This window comes from Botryllus schlosseri, chromosome 14 (genome assembly GCF_051294905.1).
Source record: "Botryllus schlosseri isolate E-star chromosome 14, Bs_hap1, whole genome shotgun sequence".
Classification (NCBI taxonomy): Eukaryota; Metazoa; Chordata; class Ascidiacea; order Stolidobranchia; family Styelidae; genus Botryllus; species Botryllus schlosseri.
Genome location: NC_137249.1, coordinates 267598 through 293608, shown reverse-complemented (window position 1 = coordinate 293608; position 26011 = coordinate 267598). Strand labels below are relative to the sequence as shown.

The 26011-nt window shown below is 39.7% G+C and overlaps 1 protein-coding gene and 1 long non-coding RNA gene across 3 annotated transcripts; one reads left to right on the top strand and one right to left on the bottom strand.

Moving 5' to 3' along the window:
• The first annotated feature begins 63 nt into the window (after positions 1 to 63).
• LOC145456260 (uncharacterized) lies at positions 64 to 2773 on the top strand. The gene is made up of 2 exons (XR_013920548.1): positions 64 to 863; positions 1711 to 2773. It is a non-coding gene; the product is annotated as an uncharacterized LOC145456260 (long non-coding RNA).
• On the bottom strand, positions 1800 to 25919 carry LOC145456258 (uncharacterized). 2 transcript variants are annotated; one of them, XM_080334334.1, is made up of 20 exons: positions 25585 to 25919; positions 23365 to 23442; positions 16354 to 16413; positions 16225 to 16296; positions 14544 to 14672; positions 13815 to 13988; positions 13236 to 13379; positions 12404 to 12475; positions 12014 to 12079; positions 11690 to 11833; positions 11468 to 11548; positions 10371 to 10526; positions 9085 to 9245; positions 8473 to 8798; positions 7636 to 7929; positions 6606 to 6783; positions 6163 to 6282; positions 5683 to 5958; positions 4475 to 4769; positions 1800 to 2874 (listed from the first exon to the last, which is right to left on the bottom strand). In XM_080334334.1, exons 1-20 carry the CDS (start codon positions 25800 to 25802, stop codon positions 2592 to 2594), a joined length of 3327 nt encoding a protein of 1108 aa, XP_080190460.1. In that variant the 5' UTR covers positions 25803 to 25919; the 3' UTR covers positions 1800 to 2591. The 2 variants fall into 2 exon arrangements, with proteins under 2 accessions (XP_080190460.1, XP_080190461.1); XM_080334335.1 differs by lacking the exon at positions 12404 to 12475.
• Between the last annotated feature and the right edge of the window lie 92 nt (positions 25920 to 26011).

Genomic DNA, 26011 nt, shown 5'->3' with positions numbered 1-26011 from the left:
ATGGAAATTCAATAACAATGGAAAATCCATGGAAAACTGAATCGAATAAATGAAGCCGTATCTTTGTGTGTATGTCCCTATCTACTCAGCAGTCGTTCATTTCATCGTATTCTTTTGCAAGGTAAGAGATGGAACGCTCCACACAACATGGTCAGTGGTTCGGATCACACGACTGTACCACCTATCTCCTGAAACAGGACAAATATTTCCTATTAGGCATTGCACGTACATGTAACTAGCCAAGATAGTAGGCGCACCATGAGGTCGCAAAATGATGAAGTTTGAAATTAAACAAGCTGCATTGACTTTAGTCCTGACCGTTGACGTCAGCAATTGATTTCGCCTTTCGTTGACGACCGATCTTTTATCGCAGATAATTATAATCCGCAAATCCGCGTTCGTATGCAGTTTTTGCGTGTAGACGAGCACAGCACTTTCACGCGATAGCTGACGGGACATAAGTCACGCGGGGAGGTGAGTTTACGTGCAATTGCGGTATATATGAATCACGCAAAGGTATATAAAGGTGGGTGTCTGATCTCAAAAACTACTCCAAATCGTTTCGGCACCTTCCTATCCTTTCATTATATCGCAGTTTTGTGGTGTTTTGAAATGATGAAAATAATAATAAACTGATATAAACCTGAAACATCGTTGATGCATTGCTACCGGTCCAGGCGTATTTGCGACCCACAGCAACTTGCACTTCGTTTCATAATATTGACATGTGAGGAAGTTAGTTAGAATTTATTTTGCCGTGACCCGCACGCCATTCAGGCAGCGCCGCGGAGACCTTACGGCTCAACAAAGTCAAGAGTTCTCAACTCAGCTCAAAGGTTGACAGGATTTGTCGCTGGACTTGAGTAAGTCTGTGTCTGTCTGTCTGCGCTTGTCTTGAACCAAACTTATGTTGAACTTGGCAGCTATGGCTGCCGACGTACTAGGGTCACTTTATAAAGATCGGTCGATCAAGAAATTCTATTAGAATATAGTAAGTATCTGGAAATGTAGCCCAATTTGCGCCATTCACTGTTCCTTGTGAATGAAATAGCAACTTCAATACTCTCATGGTGCCGCGATACGCGTTTCAACAGTCAATGTGCTGCGGTAATAAATTGAGCGCTACGCCAAGAAACATAAATCACACCATTATGGAACAAATAAATAACGAATCTGTTCACATGGTTCCGTGCACCTGCACACAGTTTGGGAACCACTGATCAAGGCCAGACTTGGACAGCAAGTTAAGTCAAGATGTCTAAACAGACCAATTAGAGCGAAATACCGATAACCGAATTTGTGAGACGTTCCTATGCTCTCACTTTAATTCTTATGTAAATTTTGGTTTTCCTGAAAATGCTAGAGAACTGTATAACGTGAAACGAGCCAAGCTTCCTGTACAAACATTAGCCATACTCCTGCATATGAGAAAATTAACTCTTGATTTGATATGAGCTGAACTTCCATCCAATCTAATTTTGAAAAAATCAGAGTAGGTAGATACAATTCTAGTGTACTGTAGAAAAAATATTGGTGACTGTAAAACTAATTCTAAAAACCTCCTTGTTGTCCAACGCTGCTCTAGGATAAGGTGGTTGTCTGCTTAAAAAGACTAACCCTTGGTGTCCAGAAACTATCTTTTCATTATATCGCAATCTTGTGGTATTTAAAACTGATGTAAATTACTGAACATATTTCATACTTTTCTAGAAGAAATAGACATGCTTGGCAGTCACTTCGATACGAGATAAGAATCCTTGGATCAGATCAAGAAACACCATACAACATCTCAGTCGAAATCAAAATGTACTCTCCCTTTATTTGATAATAGAAAGCAAATACATGGAAACAAGAGAATGCAATAGTTGCCGCGATAAAAGCTCTGCTTCCGAAAGAATAAAAAGTAACTCAGGTCTTGGACTGTCAGGCAGCTTGTAGAAAAAAAAATCTTTTTTTACCCGATCGAGGTAAAATACAGCCCCATGTATAAAGCAGACGAATCACGGATTGTCAATGTTGAGTATTCGTAAGGCAAACAAGCAGACTTGTACAAACAACTTATCTAGTTGGATCATAGTCAACTAACGCTATTTGAGTAGTTCTAGTTTTCGTTGCGAGTTTTGAAAAAGTGAGTAGCTCTAGGTAAATTGTGAGTTTTCAAAAGTGAGTTGGAGTTCTAGTTCTAAGTTTTAAAATGTCAGTATTTCTAGTCGTAGTTGGTAATTTCGAAAAGTGAGCTGTTCCAGTTGTGAGTTTTGAAAAGTGAGTTGGGTGGTTGTAGTTGCTAGTTTCAAAAAGCAAGTAGTTGTAGTTGCAAGTTTTGAAAAATGAGTAGTTCCAGTTCTAATTCTAGTTGCGAATTTTGTTTCAGTTGTGAGTCTTCTAAAGCGATTAGTCTATGGAAGTCCGACACAAACAACATCACGACAGTATTGTGCCATCACAATGTCAAAAATCCGCTATTCGATATCATCGACAGAATCGAACGCGATAAAAGTACAGTGTTTCGAGATAAAATCATAAATAGGAGAAAATAAAAAGTACGTTGACACAATGACAAAAAATGTGTGCAATGAAGCGGAAAGCAGAAATCAACAAAACAAGAGGTCTTCGCGTTCAGAACCGTTCACGTGATTATGACGCAACAGCGACGAAGACTCTGCATCGGAGTCTTTCCGTCGGTCCCGATGCTTTTCTGGCGCTTTTTTGTGATTTTTACAGTCTTCGGTGGGAGTTTGGTTTTTTTCGCTGAAATTTTTCGTTTTGAGTCGAACCGGAACGTAATTGTCGACGCCGGCCGCTTTTTTGGCAAACGCGTTCGAAGGAGTCGTCACGTAATTTGACTCGAAATGTGTGCGACCAGGAGACGAAAACCTGAAACATGGCAACGAATTGAAGCAGTGTATGAACGAAAGTGCGAAATTAGGCAAAAAAAGAATACTAAAACTTACTTGAGTAAGTCTAAGTAGCTTAAACCTGCGCGAGTGAGTAAAACCAGTAGACTTGAGTCAAAATTCTCCATCGACTCGAGTCGCTGTCATAAATTGTTGAAAAAGACTCGGCATCGAGTTGCTATGAAATGGGTCCAAATGCATTATTGGGTTGAATATTTTTCGTGAAAATGGAAAAATGAAAATGATCAGAAATTTCGCGCCCAAGTTCCACTTCAAATCCAGTTTCCGGACACCCAATATCACCGTCACCCAGGGTTGTAATGACTCGAGTCACGATATTCTGATGACTTGACTTGACTCGAGTCATTTTCCAAAAACACGGAAATGACTCGACTCGACTCGAGTCCATCTGTGTATTGACTCGCCTTGCGACTCCAGTCATTGCGCATGACTCGAGCCAAGTCATATGACTCGAGACTCAGACGGCCAAGACCGACATTTTATGTAATTTTAAAGAATAATAACCGCACCATTGGTATTTCGTCTATTGGTACTGGTAATTGGAAATGCGACCAGAAACTGCTAAAAGTGAGGAAAATGGGATGATTAAGATGCGAATCATTCGATATCAACAAACAGAGTTATACAAAGTGGGTTTAACAAGGCTTTCAACTGGAAACCGATCAGTCAAATCAATGACTCGGACTTGACTCGGTGGTGAATTGAAAATGACTCGACTTGACTCGAGTCAGAACTATAAAAGTGAGATTGACTTGTGACTCGGAGCCTTGTGATTTGGTTACAACCCTGCCGTCACCCCCTTTGAAAATTTGGAAAGATCCAATTTGGATTTGAAAAAAATAGTATTTATATTCAATCATTATTAGAGCCCGACCGATATTGGATTTTTGGGCCGATACCGATAAAACTGATATCTAACACCTTCACCGATATATTCAAACAGTATTCAAATAGGGGTGAAATTTACCTCAAAAGGCGGATTTATAAAAGTTCAGAGCAAATATTTCTACAGCTTCACAGCCATTGTCATACTCAAACATGACATATACTAGTGAGGCGCGCTGGATCAGGTCACCTTGAAAGTAAGCCATATGAAATACAGCAATATTTCCAGTCTAGAGGTCAAGGATTAAAGCTTTCGGACTTCTTACACCATGTTGTGACGTCACGAAAATTGCCGATATTTTTTCACCTCCAATGGCCGATACCGATAATTCTTTCAAAGTGTTATATCGACTTGATATTATCTGCGAACCGTAAATCAGTCGGGCTCTAATCTTTATGAAATATTTTTTCAAATCCAAAATTTTCTGCTCCAATCAACTTTTTTCTACACGTCAGAATTGTGCTAAATTTAACGAGCATCGTTTTTTTTTTAGACAACCTACCAATTTCATGAGGTTGACCGTAAAATTTGAACATTTTTTATTTTTATTCAATAAATTTAAACTTTATCCTTTGGTTCTACAGGTTAGAATTGAGCAAAATTTGATGTGCAGCGTTTATATTTGGCCCACAATTTTATCAAGTAGCTATTTTTCAATGGCCTCAATGCTCACCCTGTTATCGGCACGCTTTCCTGATGGCGTCCTAGATTATGGGTGGAATTGTGCCTCGAATTTTGACCCCTCCTCCCCGAGTCTTCTGAACTGCAGCTGTTCGTGTCGAGCTGCGGAGGTTCCGCGTCCGTCTCGTCTGTGTTTGTGCTCAAGGCTTGTTTCTCCTTGCGTCGTTTCCGGAAACAGAGAAAGGAGAGAGGGATCGCCAACAGGACCAGGCAGACGAGAGACGCGATCACGATCCACGTCATTCGATCTCCGGATTGCAAAAGACTAAAAATGGTCTCCTTGGAATCTAAAACAAAGGGTACATCATGCAGTGACATATTCATCATGAAAATGTAACAAAACCAACAGTTGAGCAAAAGTCATTGTTGCGGCTAAAGTACAAACAGAGTTGTAATGACTCGAGTCGAAATTTTTCGTTGCCTCATTTGACTCGAGTCATTTTCTTAAAAATGGAAAATGACTCGACACAATTTGCATATTGACTCGACTTGCTATCGAGTCAGTGGCAATGACTTGAACTTGGTACGGAACAGTTAACGGACTCGACTCATTGTTCCCCGACTCGGACTCGACGGTGAATTGAAAATGACTAGACTTGACTCGAGTTCAAATTGACTCGCGACTCGGAAATGAATTAATAATAATTCTTGGTAGGGCAAGTTTTTGCAGCTTTAGCAGCTTTTTTTTACAGCTTGCGGCAGCTTCCTAAATACTCAGAAGCTATGTAGTATGGTGTTTAAAGCTGTCTGCAGGATTCTTATGTTGCAACTTTTCTCCATTTTTCATGAAACTTTTTTCAATTTTTTATGTATATTTTTGCAAATTTTTTCGATGCTTCATGCAACTAACTTTTTACCGGAAATATTTGGCACGATATGTAAATAGATCGCTTGATTGCTGTCGTTTAAATTTGAGGTCCTTTCTGATTTGACGTAATTTAAGGTTAGACCGTCAACAATTATATTTCCACTGCGTCAATTTTTTCAGACGATTGATTTTTCTGAAGTCGCCAACATAGAGTTTTGCTACAGTCCCTTGGATATGGATTGATTCAAGTGTCTATTACCCTAATCATTTCAAGGAGCTCTTCCATTAATGCAACTTTTTAGTGCAACTTCCGCGAAAAATAAATGCAACTTTCCACGGATTTGACTGCAACAAAAACTTGCCTAGTATTAAAAGAAACTTGAAACACAAACCTTCCACCACCTCCAACGCCACAGTGTGACGAATTTGCCCGAGCGTGTTCGATACAAGACAAGAATAACGGCCTTGGTCCGATCTCGTCAAGTCCGAGAGAAGCAGAAATCTTCGACCGTCCCCAAAAGTTCCAGACCCGTTCAGCGGAAGCCCCTCAAACCTCCACTTTATGTCAGGAGAGGGTTCCCCCTCCCAACGCGGGCACTGGATAGCCACACTGCTGCCCACAAATGCCCGGGTTTGGGTCGAAAGTTTTTCGGAAAACGTCGGAGCCACTGGAAAAGAAATTTTAAAGTGGGAAAAATGGTCTCGGATGATGGATAAATCTCGGTGTATAATTAATTTACAGCTAAATCACGATAATCTAAATCTAATCCAATTGTTTATTTGCTCTAATTCTAATTCTAACCTAATATGCGAAATGTTTTTATGTTCTCATTTCAATTCCAAGCCAATTTGGAAAAGTTGAAAATATTGACCTTGCACTATGAGCAGTACTTTTGCGACGATCCTCCCGACAGATGACTCCACGACGCATTCGTACTCGCCAGAGTCTCGAGGCAGGACAGACGAGAACTCCAACGGGGCGTCCGTATCAACTAGAGTAGAACATACTGTCAGCCGATCAATTTAATCTTAGTTCTGCACTGCAGATCAAAATTACAATTTAGAAAAGTTTAAAAAAATGTGAGGCAAATTTCAGCCAAAACCCGATTTGTACTGATATTTGGGCACGATACTGAACTTATTCCGGATTTCAATGTGAAAATATCAAATCAATAATGCCTATATTACGTCAATCACATTCAAACACAGATTAAAATTACTAAAATTTCAACACACAAAGTCTCATGACAATTTTGGGCAAATTTCCGGACAATACTAAACTTATTTCGCCTAAACTCATTTCAAATAAACCCACCGATGAATTTATTCTTCTCGGTATCGGCCGAGCGATCCGGCTTCAAACGCATCCCGATGTTTTCGTCGCGCCCCTCCCCTTCTGAGTCTTCTGGCTCCTCGGCCAGTGAGGCGCGACTGATCGACTGCTGTCTCAAAAGTCGGCGTTCTTTCGCGGCCGGGAAATCTCGACCTCCATCCTGGAGAAACGAGATTGAAAAAAATAATTCAAAATTCCATAAATTCTGACGTGTTCATAATCATTCTCTGATTACTGATGGTTACTGGTAAGGCGATTATTTTTGTTAGCTAAGAAATGGAAAATTTTAACCTAATAATTGAAAGTTTTTATATTTTTTAACATTGAAAGGCTTTTTTTGAAGAGCTTCTAAGAGGTAGAAAAATTGCAGTATGCAATTGAATAATATTTTGACATTGAAATAAACCTGAATATTTTCGGCTGACACTCGTCAGGGGTAATCGTCAGCAACTAGCAGAGAATTGGAAAGCACGAAATTTCGAATAATTGGGGCTTTTTTGATGAAATTTTGACGTATGAAGAGCTTGTGTAGTTAGTATGCATTATTGCACGAAAATGTCGAAATAGTTACTACAGTTACCAAGTCTACTGCATTAGGCACTATACCAGGGGTGGGCAACTATTTTCCCAAGCGGGCCAAATGAGTGCAAAAAATACGTTGGCCAAAAGTTTTTATTATATTCTGTGACATATTTTATTTCTAAATAGACAAAAGTGAATCACACCATTAACACAAGCTGCTAAGTGGATTTGTTGAAATCAGGCTATGAGAAAGTGAGGGATAATTTACAAAAAATACTATTTATTCATTCAGTGACATCATCATCTCTGTTTTTCATATTGTTGCGTATTATTCATTAGTAAACTTATGTAGTCATGTTGAAATGAACCTGAAAATATTCTGGTTTATTTGAATATGAACATATTAATCAATTATAGATTGAAGTGCTGTAACTCTTTAAGCTCTTCAAATTGTTGCGTACAAAAACGCACACTAGACCCTGTCTCTCACCTTCTGCCACTGAATAAGAGGGGGAGGATGCCCGGTGGCGCCGCACTCCAGCACCGGCGAAGTCCCATTCTCGACCACGGTCACGTTCGGGGGGGTTTTCGTGAATTTCGGAAACTGATTCACCACCAGACGAGCCGGTTTGGAATGCGCGTAACCGTAATCGTTTGCAACCACGCAGCTGTACAGTCCATCGTCCTCCGACGTCACTTTCTGCAGTACGAGGCGACTCGTGACTCGAAGAAACTCGCCCACTCTATGGGATGCCCTTCGGATCTCAGCGTCAGAACCGATAATCTGAAATAATATAGATAATAAGAAAAATTATTGCAATACCGTAACAAAATAAATAAAAAAAACTTGAAAACATGTCTCATCTCTTCGGATCTACGCGTCAAAACCGGTCTGGATGGTCTGGACTTTGGCACACTAAGTTATTCAAAAATAACTTTTTTTCCAAATTTTACTGGTTACCCCATAAAATTGTGTGTTAAGCTAAAAGAGCAAATTTGGCTCAATCCAAAAAATTGCAGAATTGCTCTCAAATTCATTTCAAATTAATGAGCCAGGCAATGATCACTGCATATTGCTTCACACATACTAAGCAACAATTTTTCAGCACAGCTTAATAATAGAATTCACTACCTGCAATACTAATTTTTCAATTTCAAATTCAATCCAAAATTTCGTTTTTAACAATTGGGATCAGACAAGATCTAGGAATCTTTTGAAGCTGGACTTGAACATGAAATTTGTGATCTGTCTCAATTTTCAAGCAATTTTTTAATCAATATCGGACATATACGGTCCTTATACAAAATCGCAAATAAATTCACTCACTCCTCCACTGTGCTTCCAAATTACGGTAACCCCATAGTTTGGCATCTCAGCGCTCCTCCGAGATTTCCTCCCCGGCCCTTCATCCGCTTTCAAAGGAAATCCGCCGGACCTACGAGTGGGGGGTTTGGTGGGGCCGTCGTTCACCGTAACGTCGGCAGGAGGGATTTCGGTTTTGGGGATTTCATTTTCGGGGATTTCAAGGCCCTCATCGGGGAGGACAGGGCCAGAAACCATGGCAGAGGCGCGGCATTCGAACGTGACCTCGTCACCTTTGAGAGCGGTCCGACTGGTCGGCTCTTGTTCAAATTCAGGCATTGGATTACCAGCTGAAACAAAACTTTGTAATTTCACGCAAAAAGTATTCAGGTAGGTCTGACAACTCAAGCAGTTACGATTTTAGAATACAAACCAGGCCTACAATCTTTGTCTAATTGAAATTCGCTGTGGTACGAAGCTCTATGATGCATTAATTCTATGATAATTTTCGAATTTGATTAATTATTCAATCCAGAGATATAACAATACAATAATAAATCAATAGATAGAAATAGATCAAAAGATACAATAACGTCGACATTTTTGATAAATGATTTGTAAATGATCCCAACTCACCGCAAACAAAGTCACTCGGGGCTACATTGAAAATATCGTGGCCTTTGAGGGACTCTGGATGAAAACAGCGTCCCGTTACGTCATGCGCGAAACCTACTCGCGCATTCTCACGCAGCCAGCGCGGAAACCAAGAGAGCCGGCAGTCACACAGAAACGAGGAGCTGGAATGAGATTTGGGATTGTTAAAAACAAATTTTCTTTCTCAAATTCAGCTGCTTGATAAAAGGCAGAGTACGCAAATGTTAACTCGAGTCTGATACGTAGAAGCGAAGATATTAGAGTCAAATGTTTGATTTAAAGAAATTTAAAAATAATATTTTATCAAATTATATGGACTACTCCATGAGTTGATGACGTCACACCAAATTTTGACTCAATTCCGACCCGTACAAGTTATTGGATTAAAAATAATTCGAATTTAATGAAGATGTAAGGTAAAGATGTTTATTTCAAATTTTCACGGCAACCCCATGAAATTGTTAAGTTATCTAAAAACGATTCAAAGTTATAGCAGAAAATTTTGGATTTATTGACAAAATTAGAAAAAAAAGATCACATTTTACTGGCTGCCCCCGTGAAATTATTATGTTCCCTAAAAAACATTGCATTAGGGTTGTTCACAGGTAACGAACTTCCTTTTACAAATTTCACCTGTACAAGTGAAATTATTGGATTAGAATCTCTTGGATTTGTAAAAAATAGTATTTACTCTAGTAACCATCCCGCAAAATTGTTATTTTTAAACAGAACTGCGTCAAATTTGATGAGCATCGTTTCTATAGACAACGTAACAATTTCATGGCGTAGCCAGCAAAATTGAAAAAAAAAACTAATATCTTCGAATAAATCAAAAATTGTTTACTAACTTCGCTTATAGACAAATCTAACAATTCTATCAACTAGCCAGTCAAGTTTAAAAATCTAAGTTATTCCTTAGCAAGCCCAGCATACGAATTACAACAGAATTACCAATACAGCACTCGGTTCAAATATTGGCTGCATTTTTTAGAATTCCACCCTACTACAGGGTGTGCGTCAGGTAAATTGTGCTGTCACACCTTTGACTTGAGTGAAAACGAGTCATTTACACCTTGCAGAGGTATATATATCACACGGTTTTAGGGAGATGCACGAAAATGGAACCAATTGCCCCCGCAAGATTTGGTGTATATCTAGATTTCACTCATTGGAAGGTACTAGGGTGGAAATCAGCGAAATACATGATTTTCGTTTAAAACTATAACATAATAACACACTCTTAATTCGGAAATGGAACATTTCCCCACCTCGTGATTGTGAGCGATTTCAGATTCTGCATTTTGTCGAAAGTGTGATTTCGCACCAAAGTGACGTTGTTGCCACGCAAATCCAACGTGGCCACGTTTTCTGCCCCCTCCAGAACGGACGCGGACAGCGTGCGAATGCGGTTGTTGCGTAACAGACTGCAAAATAACACAAGCCCCGATAACTAGATAATTCCGTTGAAATACTTCCATGCTCTCGCGATTTCATTTCCAAATTTTTGCAAATTCACTCGTTCTAATTCAAATCTAATCTGGAAAAACGTAACATTGGACTTGGTTGTTGTTGCATTTCAAATTTGGAATGTAATTCAAGTATTCGAAAATTGTTCCAATCTAATTTGGAAACAAAAATGCGTAGGGTGTAGCAACAATTCTAACTGAAAATTTGTGTAGCTACAATCCTAAATACCAACTAATTTTGAAAATAAATTGTGTAGCTATCATTCTAATTCTAATGTATTGTGCAAAAGCTGATAATCGGTGCAGTTAGGGCTGTTCAAAAATAACTTTTTCTCCCGGATTTCAGCCATTCACTGATTAAATCGTCAGGTTACCCTAAAAAACCCTGCACGCCAAATATGGTTCAAATCTAACTAGTATAAGCCAACGCAGATCCAATTAAAATTTTCAATTTATTAGGGAAAAATTGAAAAATAAATTTTCAATTTTTCTGTCAACCCCGTGATATTGTCGAGCTGTCTTCAAAGACGATGCAAAACAAATACGACTCAATTCCAACCAGTAGAAGCGGATATATTTGAGTCTTTCGTTGATAATTCTCAGATTATCCTTGGCTCTGTGGTGGCTAGTTAGAATTGAACCTAATTTGGTGTGAAGCGTTTTTCAGGTTAGCCTGACAATTAAATCAGTGAATGGCTGGAATCCGAGAAAAAAAGTTATTTTTGAACAGCCTACACTACAGTGTGCAGCTATGATTGCAAATTTATGTAATTTGGTAAAAAAAAACTGTGTAGCTAACATTCTAAAGATAATCTAATTTGGAAAACGAAGTGTGTGGTTTCAATTCCAATTAGAACCCATTTTCGAAAAACTGAAAATGATGTAGTTTACCAACTCACATGGTTTGAATCGAATCTAAACCCAGAAAGCCTCCGTCGACATCTTCGACACGACCCGAGATCGCGTTCTCCGACAAATCCCTGAAAAAGAAACATCAAACTTCGACACATGCTCGTTTTCACAATCTTTTGTCTCCAGACAATGGCGCGATCGCGGCGCACCTGCGTGCCAACAATGCCCGCCACCTGTCGCCATTCAACTCGCAATCCTAATCGACTCACAGCGTTTCCAAGTTTCCGAGTCCCTCGAAAGCGAAGTCTTCCAAGACGTCGATTTTGTTGAAAGACAGATCGAGCGACTCCAGCTCGCGCAGGTTGGAAAAACCGCGAGAGGTTAACTGCGACAGCCGATTGTGACTCACGTTCCTGCAAACATCGTCATCCATCATGCTTTGTAAGTCGACTAGAGCCTCTTGTAGGTTCAGAGCTCGGTGTACAATTGAATAACAATATTGATATTGAAATAAACCTGAATATTTTCATCGCTAATCGCCAGTAACCGGCAGAGAATCGAAAAGAACTTTGTATACCAACAGTCATACTCACAAGCGCGCCAAATGTTCGCAGAACGCCCAATCGTCCGCGGTGCTGATGTTATTGAAAGCTAGCGATCTACAAACCGGAAAACATCAAATCAACACACGCTGAGCGCCCTTTATTCCGCAACAGAGACATTTCAAAAGACTCCAGCAGTTACAGAACTTCGGCGCACATTATTATTCAACGACATGAATAAATTTCGGTAATTGGGCCCGCCTGTCGCGAATTCCCGCTCAGCGTGACACAAATGTTGGAAGCGTTACAATCGAATAATATATTCATATTGAAATAAACCCGCCTATTTTATGCCAGGGGTGCCTCGTTATAAACCAGCATGGAATTCAAAACAGTAGAATTAGTAGCGTAGCAAAGAATTTGAAACGCGCAAAAACTCACAGCGATTCCAACTCCGACAGTCCGTACAGCCACCCCTTAGTCACGGAACCAATGTAATTGTGGTCGAGAATTCTACAAAACACAATTGCGTCGTTTACTTTCCCGCCCGTTTGAAATTTTGCCTCTGCTTCATTCAAAGGCACTCTTGGAGCTTCCGTATACAATTAAATAATGTATTCGTGTTGAAATCGACCCGAATATCTTCGGCTGACACTCGTCATAGGTAATCGTCAACAACTAATAAAGGATTCAAAAGAATTCGTATATTTTCTTTATTATTTCCGTTATATCTTTGGACAGCTACTCATTTCGTCCAGTTCGGCGTCCAGTAAATACGTAAAATCACGTAAATAATATTGATACAGCATACACGCACAATATATATTGTTATCATTATTCTCGCAACATACTAGGCACAATATCTATTGACAACATACAGGCCTGCGTATATGATCACGATTATATAATGTGATCGTGATCAGTTAACTAGTCGACCCAACGTATCGTTGGCCACCATTTCACAACAGTAAACACACCGAATCGCGTATTTAAACAGGATATATTACAGAAATACACATATACTGTTGAATAATAACTAAGAATAATATTTTCGGCTGACACTCGTTAAGGGTAATCGCCAGCCGCTAGTAACATATATTGTTATTATTGACATTGCATTATATTTATTACGATATCTACGTATTATACCAGTATATTATCGCGACTTGACGGCCCAAAGGTCGCATCGGCCACCATTTCAATCAACTATTTTCTCTCCATGTTCGGAAACAAAGTGCATGCAATCGCGTGATTTCGCGCGTACGCAACTTACAGAGTTTCCAGAGATTCTGGTCCGAAAAAGGCTCCGTCTTGGAGCAAGTTGATCCTGTTGTGTTCCAGGCTCAGAGTGGCGAGCGAACGCATGGCCGACAGCACCAGGCCCGGTATTTGAGTCAACTGATTGTGACTCAGATTTCTGCGAGGCAAAACGAAGAACGTCCGTGATGGAAGACTCGTAAATGAGAAAAGCAGACTGTACAAACTATACCAACCCTGGCACTTGACAGCCAAACAACTGCTGGATTTTGAGTGGTCGAAAATTCTAGTTGCCGTTGCGAGATTTAAAAATTAGGTAGTTCTAGTTCTAGTTGCTAGTTTTGAAAAGTGAGTAGTTCTAGTTCTAGTTATAGTGGCGGAGTTTGAAATGAGAGTAATTCTAGCTCTAATTGCTAGTTTTACAATTGAGTAGTTCTAGTTCTAGTTGTGAGTTTTCAAAAGTGACTAGTTCTAGTTCTAGTTGCAGATCTTGAAACGTAAGTAATTGTATTTGAGATCGAAGTTTAGAAAAGCGAGTTCTAGCTGCACATTTCGAAAACCCATCAATTTGTACAATTCTACACGAAACACTCACAGATGCTTCACGGCGGAAAGTCCAGCGCAGTGACTTGGCGAGACCGATTTCGGCTCTTCGACAACGCAGCTCACGGTCCGTATCCGGTTTTGCGACAAATCGAGAGACTCCAGCGCGTCGAGTCCGTGAAACAGATCCCACGAGATGGCGGCGAGCCGGTTTTTGCGCAGAGACCTAAAACAGTCGGAAATACGTTCCAACTAATCGTCTCAAGGTTACCAACGTATTCGGAACTTGGCGGCCATAAATCCAAACCCTAACCTTAGACTAACACAACCCGAATACATAAATACACACATTGATACAAAATAGCGAGTTCTGAGTGCCGAGTTTCATCAAATGCCTCGTATCCCAATTCACGCTCATGACGCAGTGAAATTTTGGACTTTATTAACCTAATGTAATATTGATGCATCGCTCTCATACTAATAAGTCATTACATTGCTAATGCTGTAAATCAAATTTACGCTCAGCCCGACCGAAAAACACATTTTGGACTATATTAATACAAGATTGATGATCGCTTACCTCATGCAATAATTACTCATTACATTCCTAACGGCAAATTTACCAAGTGCTGTACATCTCAATTCACGCTAACATCGAGTGAAACACTCATTTCCGAATTTACCAACGCAATATTGATGCATTGATTAATTAATTTATACCTATAGCATTTCTAAGGCCGAGGCCGTACATGCAACCGTCTCAAACAGGGTGTTAACTCACAGATTCTTTAGTTTCGACAATCCTGCCAAATCGCCTTTCTTGATTTGCTTGATTTTGTTGAAACTAACGTCTAAATTCTCCAGCCCGGACCATTCCGTCGCGTCCAATTCCGAAATCGCGTTGTGAGACCTGAGAAGAACTGAGATTTCAACCGTTGTGACATCACAGGCCCAGAATTTGCGCGATCGCAAGACTTGTGCAAATTACATATCTCGTTAGCTGACTGTTAACCGTTTTTATGAGAAGTAACTAGCTACTGGTTTTGAAAAGTGAGTAGTTGTAGTATCAGTTGATAATTTTCAAAAGTGAGTAGTTCTAGTTCAAGTTTCCTGTTTTAAAAAGTGATTAGGTGTAGTTCTAGTTGCGTGATTTGAAAAGTGAGTACGGTAGGTCTATAGCTCTAGTTCTGGTGGGCGTTTTTGAAAAGTGAGCAATTCTAGTTCAAGATGGGCATTATGAATACCCCGCACTTTGTACAAGTTCGTCGATCGCAGATGTTCGTACACCGAAACTCCGCTCCGCGTGTAATCACCGACTTCCACGCAAATTACAGCTTGTTACCTCGCAATTAACGCGTTTGTTTCGTAATTACCATATTACTCTCCGATTCTACATTTTTTTGGGATTTCTGCGAATTCGCTGCATTTTTCGCATTTTATCAACGCTGTCAGTGCGTCGTTATCGTTTCCTAGACAATAGTAACCCAATCGAAGAGCGCTGCCCCAAAAATTGGTAAATTGTTTGCGCACGTTACACGATGATAGTTCTTCAAAATAGCACAAGTGCCCTCGAGTCCTTTCCCCTGATATGTTGTCCGCATTTGAACGAGCGACATGATGACGCACGGGTGATCTATTACGTTTGGGCGGCAATAAATAGTAATCTGACGACCAGAACCAGCGAATTGAATTGCCTTTCCCATGTTTATGTTCGTGACAAAACAGAGAGGCTGATTGTGTTCGTTACAATGGACGGGGGCACATCAGAAAAGTCGGTCTCGTCCGCACTGCTATTTGAAAACGTGAGCTTTGGTGGATTCGTGTCTTTGAAAGCAAACTACCCTGTCTTGTAAAAATTGTACGAACTCAAAACGCGCGAATACAACTAGAAACAGTCACTTTTTAAAACTACCGCAGAACTAGAACTAGAACCATGACTATTTACTATTTGAAACTCGCAACTAAAACTAGCACCACACTTATTCACTATTTAAAACTCGCAATTACAACCGTAACCACAACTATTCACTATTTAAAACTCGCAGCTACATGTAGAACCACACTTATTCACTATTTAAAACTTGCAATTACAACTAGAACCACAACTAAAACTCCCAACTAGAACTACAACCACAACTATTCATCACTATTTAAAACTCCCAACTAGAACTACAACCACAACTATTCATCACTATTTAAAACTCGCAACTACATGTAGAACCACACTTATTCACTATTTAAAACTCCCAACTAGAACTACAACCACAACTATTCATCACTATTTAAAACTCACATCTACCACTAGAAATACTCACTTTTTAAAACTAGGAGCTAGAATTACAACTACTCACTTTTCAAAACCCTAACTTTAACTATACTAAAAAACAGTTGTTATTTGGCAGTCAGCAAACCAAATTAGCAATTCGTGCAAACGTTTGAAACTGACGTTACAATCTACTCACAATCGAAGAGTCGCGACGCTGCTACGATTCGCCATCGCCGGCAAACTTGACAGAGAACAGTGTCCAGCAGATCTGAAGACAATATCCTTCTAACCCACAATTAGCTTCGTGAACGGGTAAAATACTCACATTTTCCGAAACGCAGCAATACCGAAGGACAGACTTTCAAGGCGGTTTCCATCCACGTTTCTGAAAGACAAGCCGTCATTGATTTCCAATATCATTATTTCGAATAAACGTCCGTATTAGACACGCATATAACGAAAGTGTAATGAACTAACCTACGTTGGAGGTACAGAACTTCAATATACGATTGAATAATATATTGATTTTAAATGAACCAGAATATTTACGGCTGACACTCGTCAAGGGGAATCGTCAGCGACTAGTAAAGAATTGGTAAGAAAATTTTATATGTCAACGGCCAAAAATCTTTAGGTGAATTTCGATATGAATGTACTATTCAATTGTACGCAATTATACCAATACGGTAATCCAGTCTATGCAAGCCAGAAGAATTTACGTATCGTTTGAAAATCGCATATTACCTTGAACTGAACTGTGTTAAAAGTCTCCAGTATTTTGAATTTAAGTTTTCACTCTGTAGCTTTGAAATGTTTCATTATGACACGTCACTGGCCTCGATCATTAGAATTGGTTAAGCCATGTCCCAGCCATAGTAAATGACACGACCGTTGATATACATTATACAGTGCCTTTGGAAGCTGATAGCAGAAACTTTCGGGTTTATTTCAATAGGAGTACTTTATTCAGCCGTAAATCAGCATTAGTTACTGGCAGTTGAAGATATTAAGGTTTTTAGTTCAATGTGAATACATTAGTCAACCTATGTAAGTTACTTATCTAGAGCAAAACACGCCACACGAACGCGTATTGGAAGCTCCGTTCAATTTCTGCGGTGTTCGGTTACTATCTCCTTGCCGGAGAGGCATTGTGTCGCCACAACAGTTCGAGCGTGTCATCTCTGCGAGAGGTGTGAAAAGCTTTTGTTCATCGCAAAGAGGTTCTCACGTAGAGTTACCTCGCCATTGTTGCTATCGACAATCGTTCGAACCTGTTTCAGGGGTGAACTCGGATCTTGGCAACCACAAACCCTACCCATAACCACAATACATACATACATACCAAGTGCCGTAATTCACGCGCCTAATTTAACCAATGTTGTATACTGTATGTAAGTCAAAGTCAGTCAAACATTTACTTTCGAATACTACGATATTGACGCATTGGTTTCACAATAATACCATGTAGTGCATTTACATTTCTAAAGCCGAAATCAATGACTATTTCAGGTATTACAAGCAGCGGAATGCCCTAAAAACTGATTCGTCAGAAACGTCTATCGGCCAATTATCTTACAGGCAGCACGCGCGCAAAGCAAACAGTTTCGAGTAAATTTGTTGTGTTCGGCGCAGCGTGCCGAGAGATAATGAAACTGTTGATATTCAAGCCTAGAATCGAACAAGACCTGATCTCATCACGATATTTCAGGGGTTCTTACATATTTTGAGTTTTAGGACCCCTAATGTGACTGTCCGTTGTTAGTTTTTCAACATAATCAGATTCGCCATCGGCGAGGATCAAAAAACAAGCACAGCCAAAAGATTTGAGCAGCCCGCCCCAAGCCTAGCAAAGTAGCAATGTAGCATAGTATCCTGGAATTTGGGAACACAATAACAGAGAAGGTCACCGCTTTCGCTCAATCGCGGCACATTGCCACGTCGTCGATTTGATGGCTAAAAGACTGCCTGATGACGAAAAATGAAGGTCATCACCTAATCACGGTCTAATAATAACTCATTAGATCTTGGGCGTAGGCGCGTAGCTATCGTGAAGCGCGGTAAATAGGAATGGACACAATTGATTAATCTATTTCGAATGAAATACATACGAATATTTCATACACCCGTCAAGTGTAATCGTCAGCAACTAGTAGAGATTTCGAAGAACATTGTATATATATCAACAATCGCATCACTAAATATAACGTCGCCAGCATGAAAATTGAGTATTTGAGTAGAACCGACGACTTAATGTAATATTTCTATTTCCTTCTGTTGGTACAAACCGGGTTGGCGTGTTTTGATGAGAGTCGCCTCCGAACAGACTTATTAACAAACTATAAATCTAGGTAGTCTACATACATTCAAATATTTACTGCTTTTTTGAATAGTTCTAATTCCAGTTCTAGCCGTGGATTTTGAAAAGTGCGTAGTTCTAGGTGCGAGATTTGAAAAGTGAGTTATGGTGAGTTTAGAATTTAGATAAGTGAATAGTTCTAGTTTAGTTGTAAGTGTCTAAAAGTGAGTAGTTGTAATTCTAGTCCTGATTGCTAATTTTGAAAAGTGAGTTGTGCCAGCTGCAGTTGCGGAATAAAAAACAATGATTATCTTCGTAGATGTAGTTGCCAGTTTTGAAATGTGAGTATTTCTAGTTCTAGATGCGCATTTTTAAAATCCAGTAGTTGGCCTCCAAAGCGCACGATTAAAAGAATGTACAGTACGTCCTCTCTCCGCGTTGGCGAGTCATGACGGAACCGCGTAAACGGATCCGATTCGTCCGATGACAGGCGAACGGGCGGATATTAATGAGACGCACCTGTGCCTCGCGCGAAAGCCTATTTACGACAAGAACCGAAACGGCTTCCAAAATAAATAAGAGCGAGCCAGCTTGCATCAATCGCCTACGAAACGCAATCTAGCGCCTCATGACACCGACGAATCGCCGGGAGCGAAAAAACGGATTTTGATCGGCAGTCTTGGTGAAGTGTCACAGCTTGGTCGAATTGCGAAGATTTTTTCAACGAACACAACGAATCGCCACCGCACAAAACTGGGACAATCAGATGATTCTAATTGTCCAGTTCGACTTATTAGAGCGAACGGCCAGTAATCTAATTTGTGAAATCTTCATTTGCTCTAATTCCAATTCTAATCTAATTTGTGAAATGTTTCCCTTCAATATTAATTCGAATCGGATTTCCGGGTTTCCCGCAAATGCCGCATGAGAACCGTATAGTGCGAAACGTGCCAAGCACAATGCGCTTTCGAATACTCTACTAGTTACTAACGATTACCCCTGACGAGTGTCAACCGAAAACATTCGGGCTCATTTCAACATCAATACACTATTCTATTGTCAATTGTATGCTTTCAACATTTCCGTCACGCTGAGCGGGAGTTCGCTACAGGCGGCCCAATTACCGGAATTTCATTATGCAATTGAATAAAAAGATATTATTCAATTGTGCACTGAAGTTCTGTACCTCCAAGAGTCTCTTCGTCACCATATTATGAATTATGAGTTGACTCATGTTCACTAATTGAAAGGGTTAGAAACACAATTTGGCACCCTTGGATAATGTGAAAATCGGCGAAACACACCATTTTAGATCACACCCGCGTACACTTTCACCGAAAAAGTGCGTATTCACACCCAATACAATCTCAGGCAGCTGACCCATCGTACGGATTAGATGCGAAACGCTATAGCTGTTATCGCCCAGCCGTGGGTGACGTGACAAATACGACACTCTCTGAGAAGAGGCCGCGCGTCGGCACCTGTGCAACCCCGCCGATGTGTGCTTAGCGACCGCTCGACGTGTAGCTACGTGATCGAATTTGCGTCTTCGGACCGAGCAAATACGCCCGTTCATTTGTCATTCGCTTCATTAAAGTAAGACTTGATTGCGAGGTTCTGGTCGGAGCGACGCCGCCCACGGATGAAACAAGGCTGTGGGAGATATTATGAATATACCGGTTCTCCTTTGACCCACATACTATCACTAGGCCTATTATTGCACAATAGAGGGATATCTTCGCATTGAAATAAACCCGACAACCGAAAATATCCGGGCTTATTTCAATATGAAGATTAATTAATTGAATATTGAAGTTATGTACCGTCAAGAGCCTCTCCTAGTATTATTTAGCGTAGTTGCAATGACAACTGTCGCGGTTTCCGGCTTTGCACGCCGAGACCAATATCAAGTTTTATGAAAATTGATGCTTATTATGTCCAATATTTGCTTTCTATACGCTATTGGCCAGCAGTAACGATAACGGATTAAAAACAATATTAAAATCTACACACGCTTGTCGCATGTCAAAATGAACTCGACGACCGCAGAGTAAAATTCGTTCAATTCCACTAAGATTCTAAAATCACAAGTTTGCAATAAACCTTCCCTGATTCGGAGACTAATAACAGACTTCGGCTGACCAACCGAACCCGGATCGACATGAGTTCAATCAAACACGAAAGCGGAAATAACTGAGATTTTCTCTGAATAACTACAAGCTCGAGATTACCAGACCAGGATATGACATATTCATTTCGACTACCGATACACGCAATTGATTTTCATGACTGGTCACTTTTCATCAGGTGTGCATGCCCTTTATTTGTAATCGTGATTGAAGGACTACTCCAAGTCATTTCGAGTTTCGACATCTTCCATCATTCCATTTGATCGCATTATTGTTATGTTTTGAAATGATGTAAATGAGAATCTCTCAACGAATTAATCGTTGTTGTAAACAATGTCTTATCTGGTTATTTCAAGAGGTTAGCAGGTACAGAACTTCAATATACAATTGAATACCATATTAATATTGAAATAAACACGAATATTTTCGGCGCACACTCTGACATCCGTCAGGGAGAATCGTCAGTAGAGATTTGAAATGAACTTAGTATATCAACAGTCGTACCACCAAATATGACATCACCGGCGTGAAAATACGAGTAATCCAGGCGAACAGATGGCTTAATGAACTATTTTTAGGTCAAACACGAACTCCATCTGTAGACACAGACGAGTTTGCTGACGATTACCCCTGACAAGTGTCAGGCGAAAATATTAGGGTCTATTTTAATGCGGATATATTATCCAATTTTATATTGAAATTCTGTGCCGCCGAGAGCCTGACAACAAAACAGGAGAGCGGCTTTCGACATCGACACGCGAGAATTTGGTACTAATTGTCGATTTCCACGCTCGACAGAACCAGCTACGAACAAACTCATCGCCATTCGCGGAACAATGAAACCCGAGCCGCTCGAGCAAAAGACCTCTGCTGATAGAGGGATGGAAATGTGGGCCATCTCCGTTACGCGGTTTCATTTCGCGCTTCGAGCAAAGTCAAGCGACGCTGTCCGGCCGCAAACACGCGGCACAAATAATGCCAGGAACTGGGCAAATATCGGCTTATCTGCAGATATCCGTTGCCGGTAACCGACGTGTTTGCCCTTCAAACAAGAGCATGGCGACAGAAATGTGAGCGAAAACCCGAAAGATTTCAGAGGAAATAAGTTCGCTATCGCGTCACAATTACATCTGAATGATTAGCCGATGACCAGACTTGTACAAACTGCCAATCTATTTGGTCAAATGACAACCAACTACAACTTTTTTAGTATTAAGTGAGTGGTTCTTTTTGTAGTTCTAGTAGCGGATTTTTGAAATCCAGTAGTTGTAATTCTAGTCGCTACTTTTGAAAAGTGAGCAGTTCTACTTCTGGTTGCGCATTTTGAAAACCCAGTAGTTGAACTTCGAGTTGCGACTTCTGAAAAGTGAGCCGTTCTGGTTCTAGTTCTAGATTCTAGTTATTTGACGGTGAACTTACTACTGTTTTTTTTTTCGAGTAGACCTAGTTCTAGTGGCGAATTTGGAAAAATGAGTAGTTCTAGTTTTGGATTTTGAAGACTGAGTAGGAGTAGTTCTCGTTCTAGTTACGTGGTTGAAAACCAGTTAGTGTCACTGCTGCTGCAGAGTCATCACTGCTACGGTAACAGGGGTGTAGCCAGGGGTGGGTTTTTGGGGTCGAAACCTCCCATTTAAACCCGAAATCAACTTATTTTGAAGTATCAATTCTATCTTCGATATTTCCGAGTTCTTTTGCAATTCATTAATTCGCATTATCGGTTATTAGTTGGTTGTGTTTTAGTTCAAATGTCGTTAGTTCTAGTTCTAGATGAGCAGTAGTTTGTGCAAGTCTGCTGATGACGCTTTTTGTTAATTGACCTGGTAACTCCCAAATTCAGTAAAACTAGGACTACTCTCACAGCCGGGCACAGACCACCCTACGGTTCACGTTCAAAGTTCCTAAAATCATGCCTTCTCCAGATGAACCTCGATACATTTCCGGGACATTTATTCCAGGAAGCCTCACAGAAGAATCACAAGAAACTGACTCTTAATCCCAAACCGAAACGTGGGAAAAACACATAAAGGCCACTCGAGTACCCGACGTCTGCCACTTTACTACCATTCAATCGTCCGCTTAACTCCATGCGACGTACCACAGTATCAAAACCTGTGGAAGTGCTCAAGCGGTGTGGAGTAGAATTTGTCGAGAATATCTAAGGCCGTGTCTCTGTTCAATATCTGGTAGAGTACTTTTCACAGGACCATCGTCTTGGATTACTTAGCCGACCAAGTTTTTAACACAATCTCACTGTCGCGATTTCGAACCTTACAATAATTCATATCATGAAAACAGAATTCTAAAATCTGTGGAAAAATTATGAGCCTAAATTCAACATATAGTGAAGCTATTTAGTACAGTATCCAGACTTGTGCAAACATTTTTCAAATTTCCCAACTACAGCTAGGGCTTGAACTACTCACTTTTCAATACTCGCAACTAGACCTAGAACTAACGAGTAACGACCCCTAAAAAGTCCCCAACCATGGCCTACTAGTAGTAGGCCATACCCCAACCAACTAACTAAAACACAAGTAACTAATAACGGATCCCAATTACTGAATTGCAAATGAGCTGAAAAACACTGAATATAAAATCGGCATTTCAGCAGTAAAGTGTTTCGAGATTGAAATGAAATGACACCCACCCCTGCCTGCCTCACTGTTAGTAGTGATGACTCTGAGACAGCAATAGCTGTGAGAACATCACAAAACAGAACACCGGCATTATGATTCACACCAAACGATGCCACCTGTTTTCTAGTTGTTCGGCAACTACATTATTTACCTGACTGGAACTAGAACTACAATTACTCAAAAATCAGTAGTTAGTTTCAAGACCAACAACTAGAACTGTAGTTCGTTCAAGTCTGTCACTATCTGGGTCATTGTGCTAATCAATTGTTACTCACATCTCCTCCAAAGCTTTAAGCAGTGAAAAGTCATAACGTGATAATTCCAATGGTGTGAGACGATTGTTTTCCAAAATTCTGAATAAATCAGAAAACATCAATTAGCGACAGAAATAGAATGAAGTATTTAAAATTTCCATAAAACTACAACAAAATTAGTGCAATAGAATAACTCAGTCACCAGCATCTGGCTTGACTCGTATTTCCAAAACTTCACAACATTTATTTGAACTCATCAATTCGTTTCACAACGTGCTTTGTTTAATAAAAATGACTATATCTAATCTATGTTATCTATTATTTTTCACAACATAGGTATTTCTTCACATAGTGTGGACAGTAGGACACTGGACAGGCCTTCATTGTATGACTAGTGCATTGCGTTCCAATGACTTTTCTTTCCCCGTCAACCGCAGAAATTAAAATCAGGCGGATATCGAGTAGCTTCAGAAATGCATTGGCTATGAATTACGATTTACTACAGACAAACAGATTTTCACGCTGCACAATTGGATTGATTGGAATTCATTCCCAGTTTCATAAAATGGTCATTTTAGCACATGTAGGGTTGTTTGGCAATATGAATCATTCCAGGCATTACTTTTCTTGCATCAGTAAATTGTAGCCACGTTATCTGCTGCATACGTGTACGCATAAAGGCAACAAAAATAAATTGCCGCAAAAACAAGTTTGTGAGTAGGTGTAGATAGCGCTGTATTATGCATTGTAGGTGAGGTCTATTTCTCTGACGACGCTTCTATTGGAAACAATACATTGGCTGCGGGAACCACATCTGTGCATCCTACAATCACGACAAAAGTGTGAATTGCACAGGATGAGGTGTTGTTGCGTTAGTCGATGCTTGTCAGCCTTGATAATATTCATATCAGGAATCAGCTATTGTACTCAAATCTAGAGCCACTGCCGATAATATCAAGTCAATATTGCACTTTGAAAAAAAATTGGTATCAAATAATACAAGCAAAAAATATTGGCGATTTTCGTGACGTCACAAGATGTTAGTTGAGAATCAAAGCACTATCCTCTGTAGAATATCCTATTCATCTATTTCATATCTACATGGACAGAAAACGCAGGTTCTCTCCATTGCCAAGGATGATATTGCAAGAAAAATTAAAACTTGTTTTCAATGGATTTGTTATTGACCTGCAAGCTGATGATGTCGAAGTGACAATGTCAGAGACTGTAATACGACCTATGCCTGGAATACGACAGGAAATAATCAGTTTTTATGAGTCAAAACTAAGAAAAAAACAGATATCTTCTCCTGGTTTTATCATGCCAATACTTTGTAGTTACTCCATGTTACTTGGATGACCAAAGAAATGTCACTTTAACACCTGAAGAAGGAGCGGAGCTCCGAAAGCTTGTGTAATAAATGAAATTATTACGTTGCAAGTGGACGCTAAATAGGGTGTGTAAGCAACCAAGATCCTAATATTATCTATATCATCTGCTATCGGTTCAAAGAATTATTCAAAGAAATGTAATGTATCAATGCAGGAATATCTCAATCGGTCTGAAATTCTGGTGAAGTTGTCGCATAATTAGCCTGTTGCTGCACAGAGACGTGATAGTTGAAACTTGAAATGTCTTCAAAAGTCATTTTGTATTGTGGATATTGGAATGTCAATATTTGACATAATTCTGCGTTGATAATGAATAGTAAGGTTGTTGAAAATCAAGTTTTTCTTCAAATTTTAGTGGCTATTTTTAAAATTAGGTTAGATACCGGTATATAAAAATGCTGCACACCAAATTTGGCTTCATTCCAACCAGTAGAAGCTTAATGAAATAGCCGGTAAAATTTGAAAAATATAGTTATTTTTTAACAACCATAATGGACAGTGTCAGCAGCAGCTTTATGCGATTTCCTTTGACATAGCCCTGAACGTTAATTTAGTCATTTACCTGAAACTATGAAACTAATAATATGCATACTTTTCAACTTTGATAGAACACATAAATCATGAAACAAAAAACAAAATCATTTTCTGAAGAAAGAGCTATCAGATTTATATTCTTCCAAGTACTTCCTGAATTACCACAAATGATATAAATACGGCATTAAATGCAAGCTATGAGCAGCATATGAGCAGGATAACGATAAAGATAATTGGCATTAATAAAGCCTACTTTCTAAATATGGAAACAGTTTCATAAATAAATCCCATACAACAAATTTATGAAAAAACTTACAGCGCTTTTGTCCAGACTGGTAAATTTCCAGGCACATTCCTCAAAGATACATTCGAGCAATTTACGATCCCAGAAACTTTCGAACAAAAACATCCAGCTGGGCAAAATCCACCATCCGATTTTGACAATGTAACATTTTGCAGAAGCACCAAACAGAGAAGCGAAAATTGCAAAACTTGCAATTTCCAGCGAGTTCGTTTTATCTCTAGCAACTTCATTTTTATTGGCTAGCTCCAATTTTACATCATATCTCAAGAAGAAGAGAGCACAACTCCATGCAACAGTTAATCGTTAAAACCTGCACGATAATCAGGAACATAAAACATACGGTAAATAATTATCATCAATAATTTCAACCTGAACTCATTTCAATATTATACTGCAGCAATTCTAATTATATTCTAACCTACCATAGAATCGTTAAAAA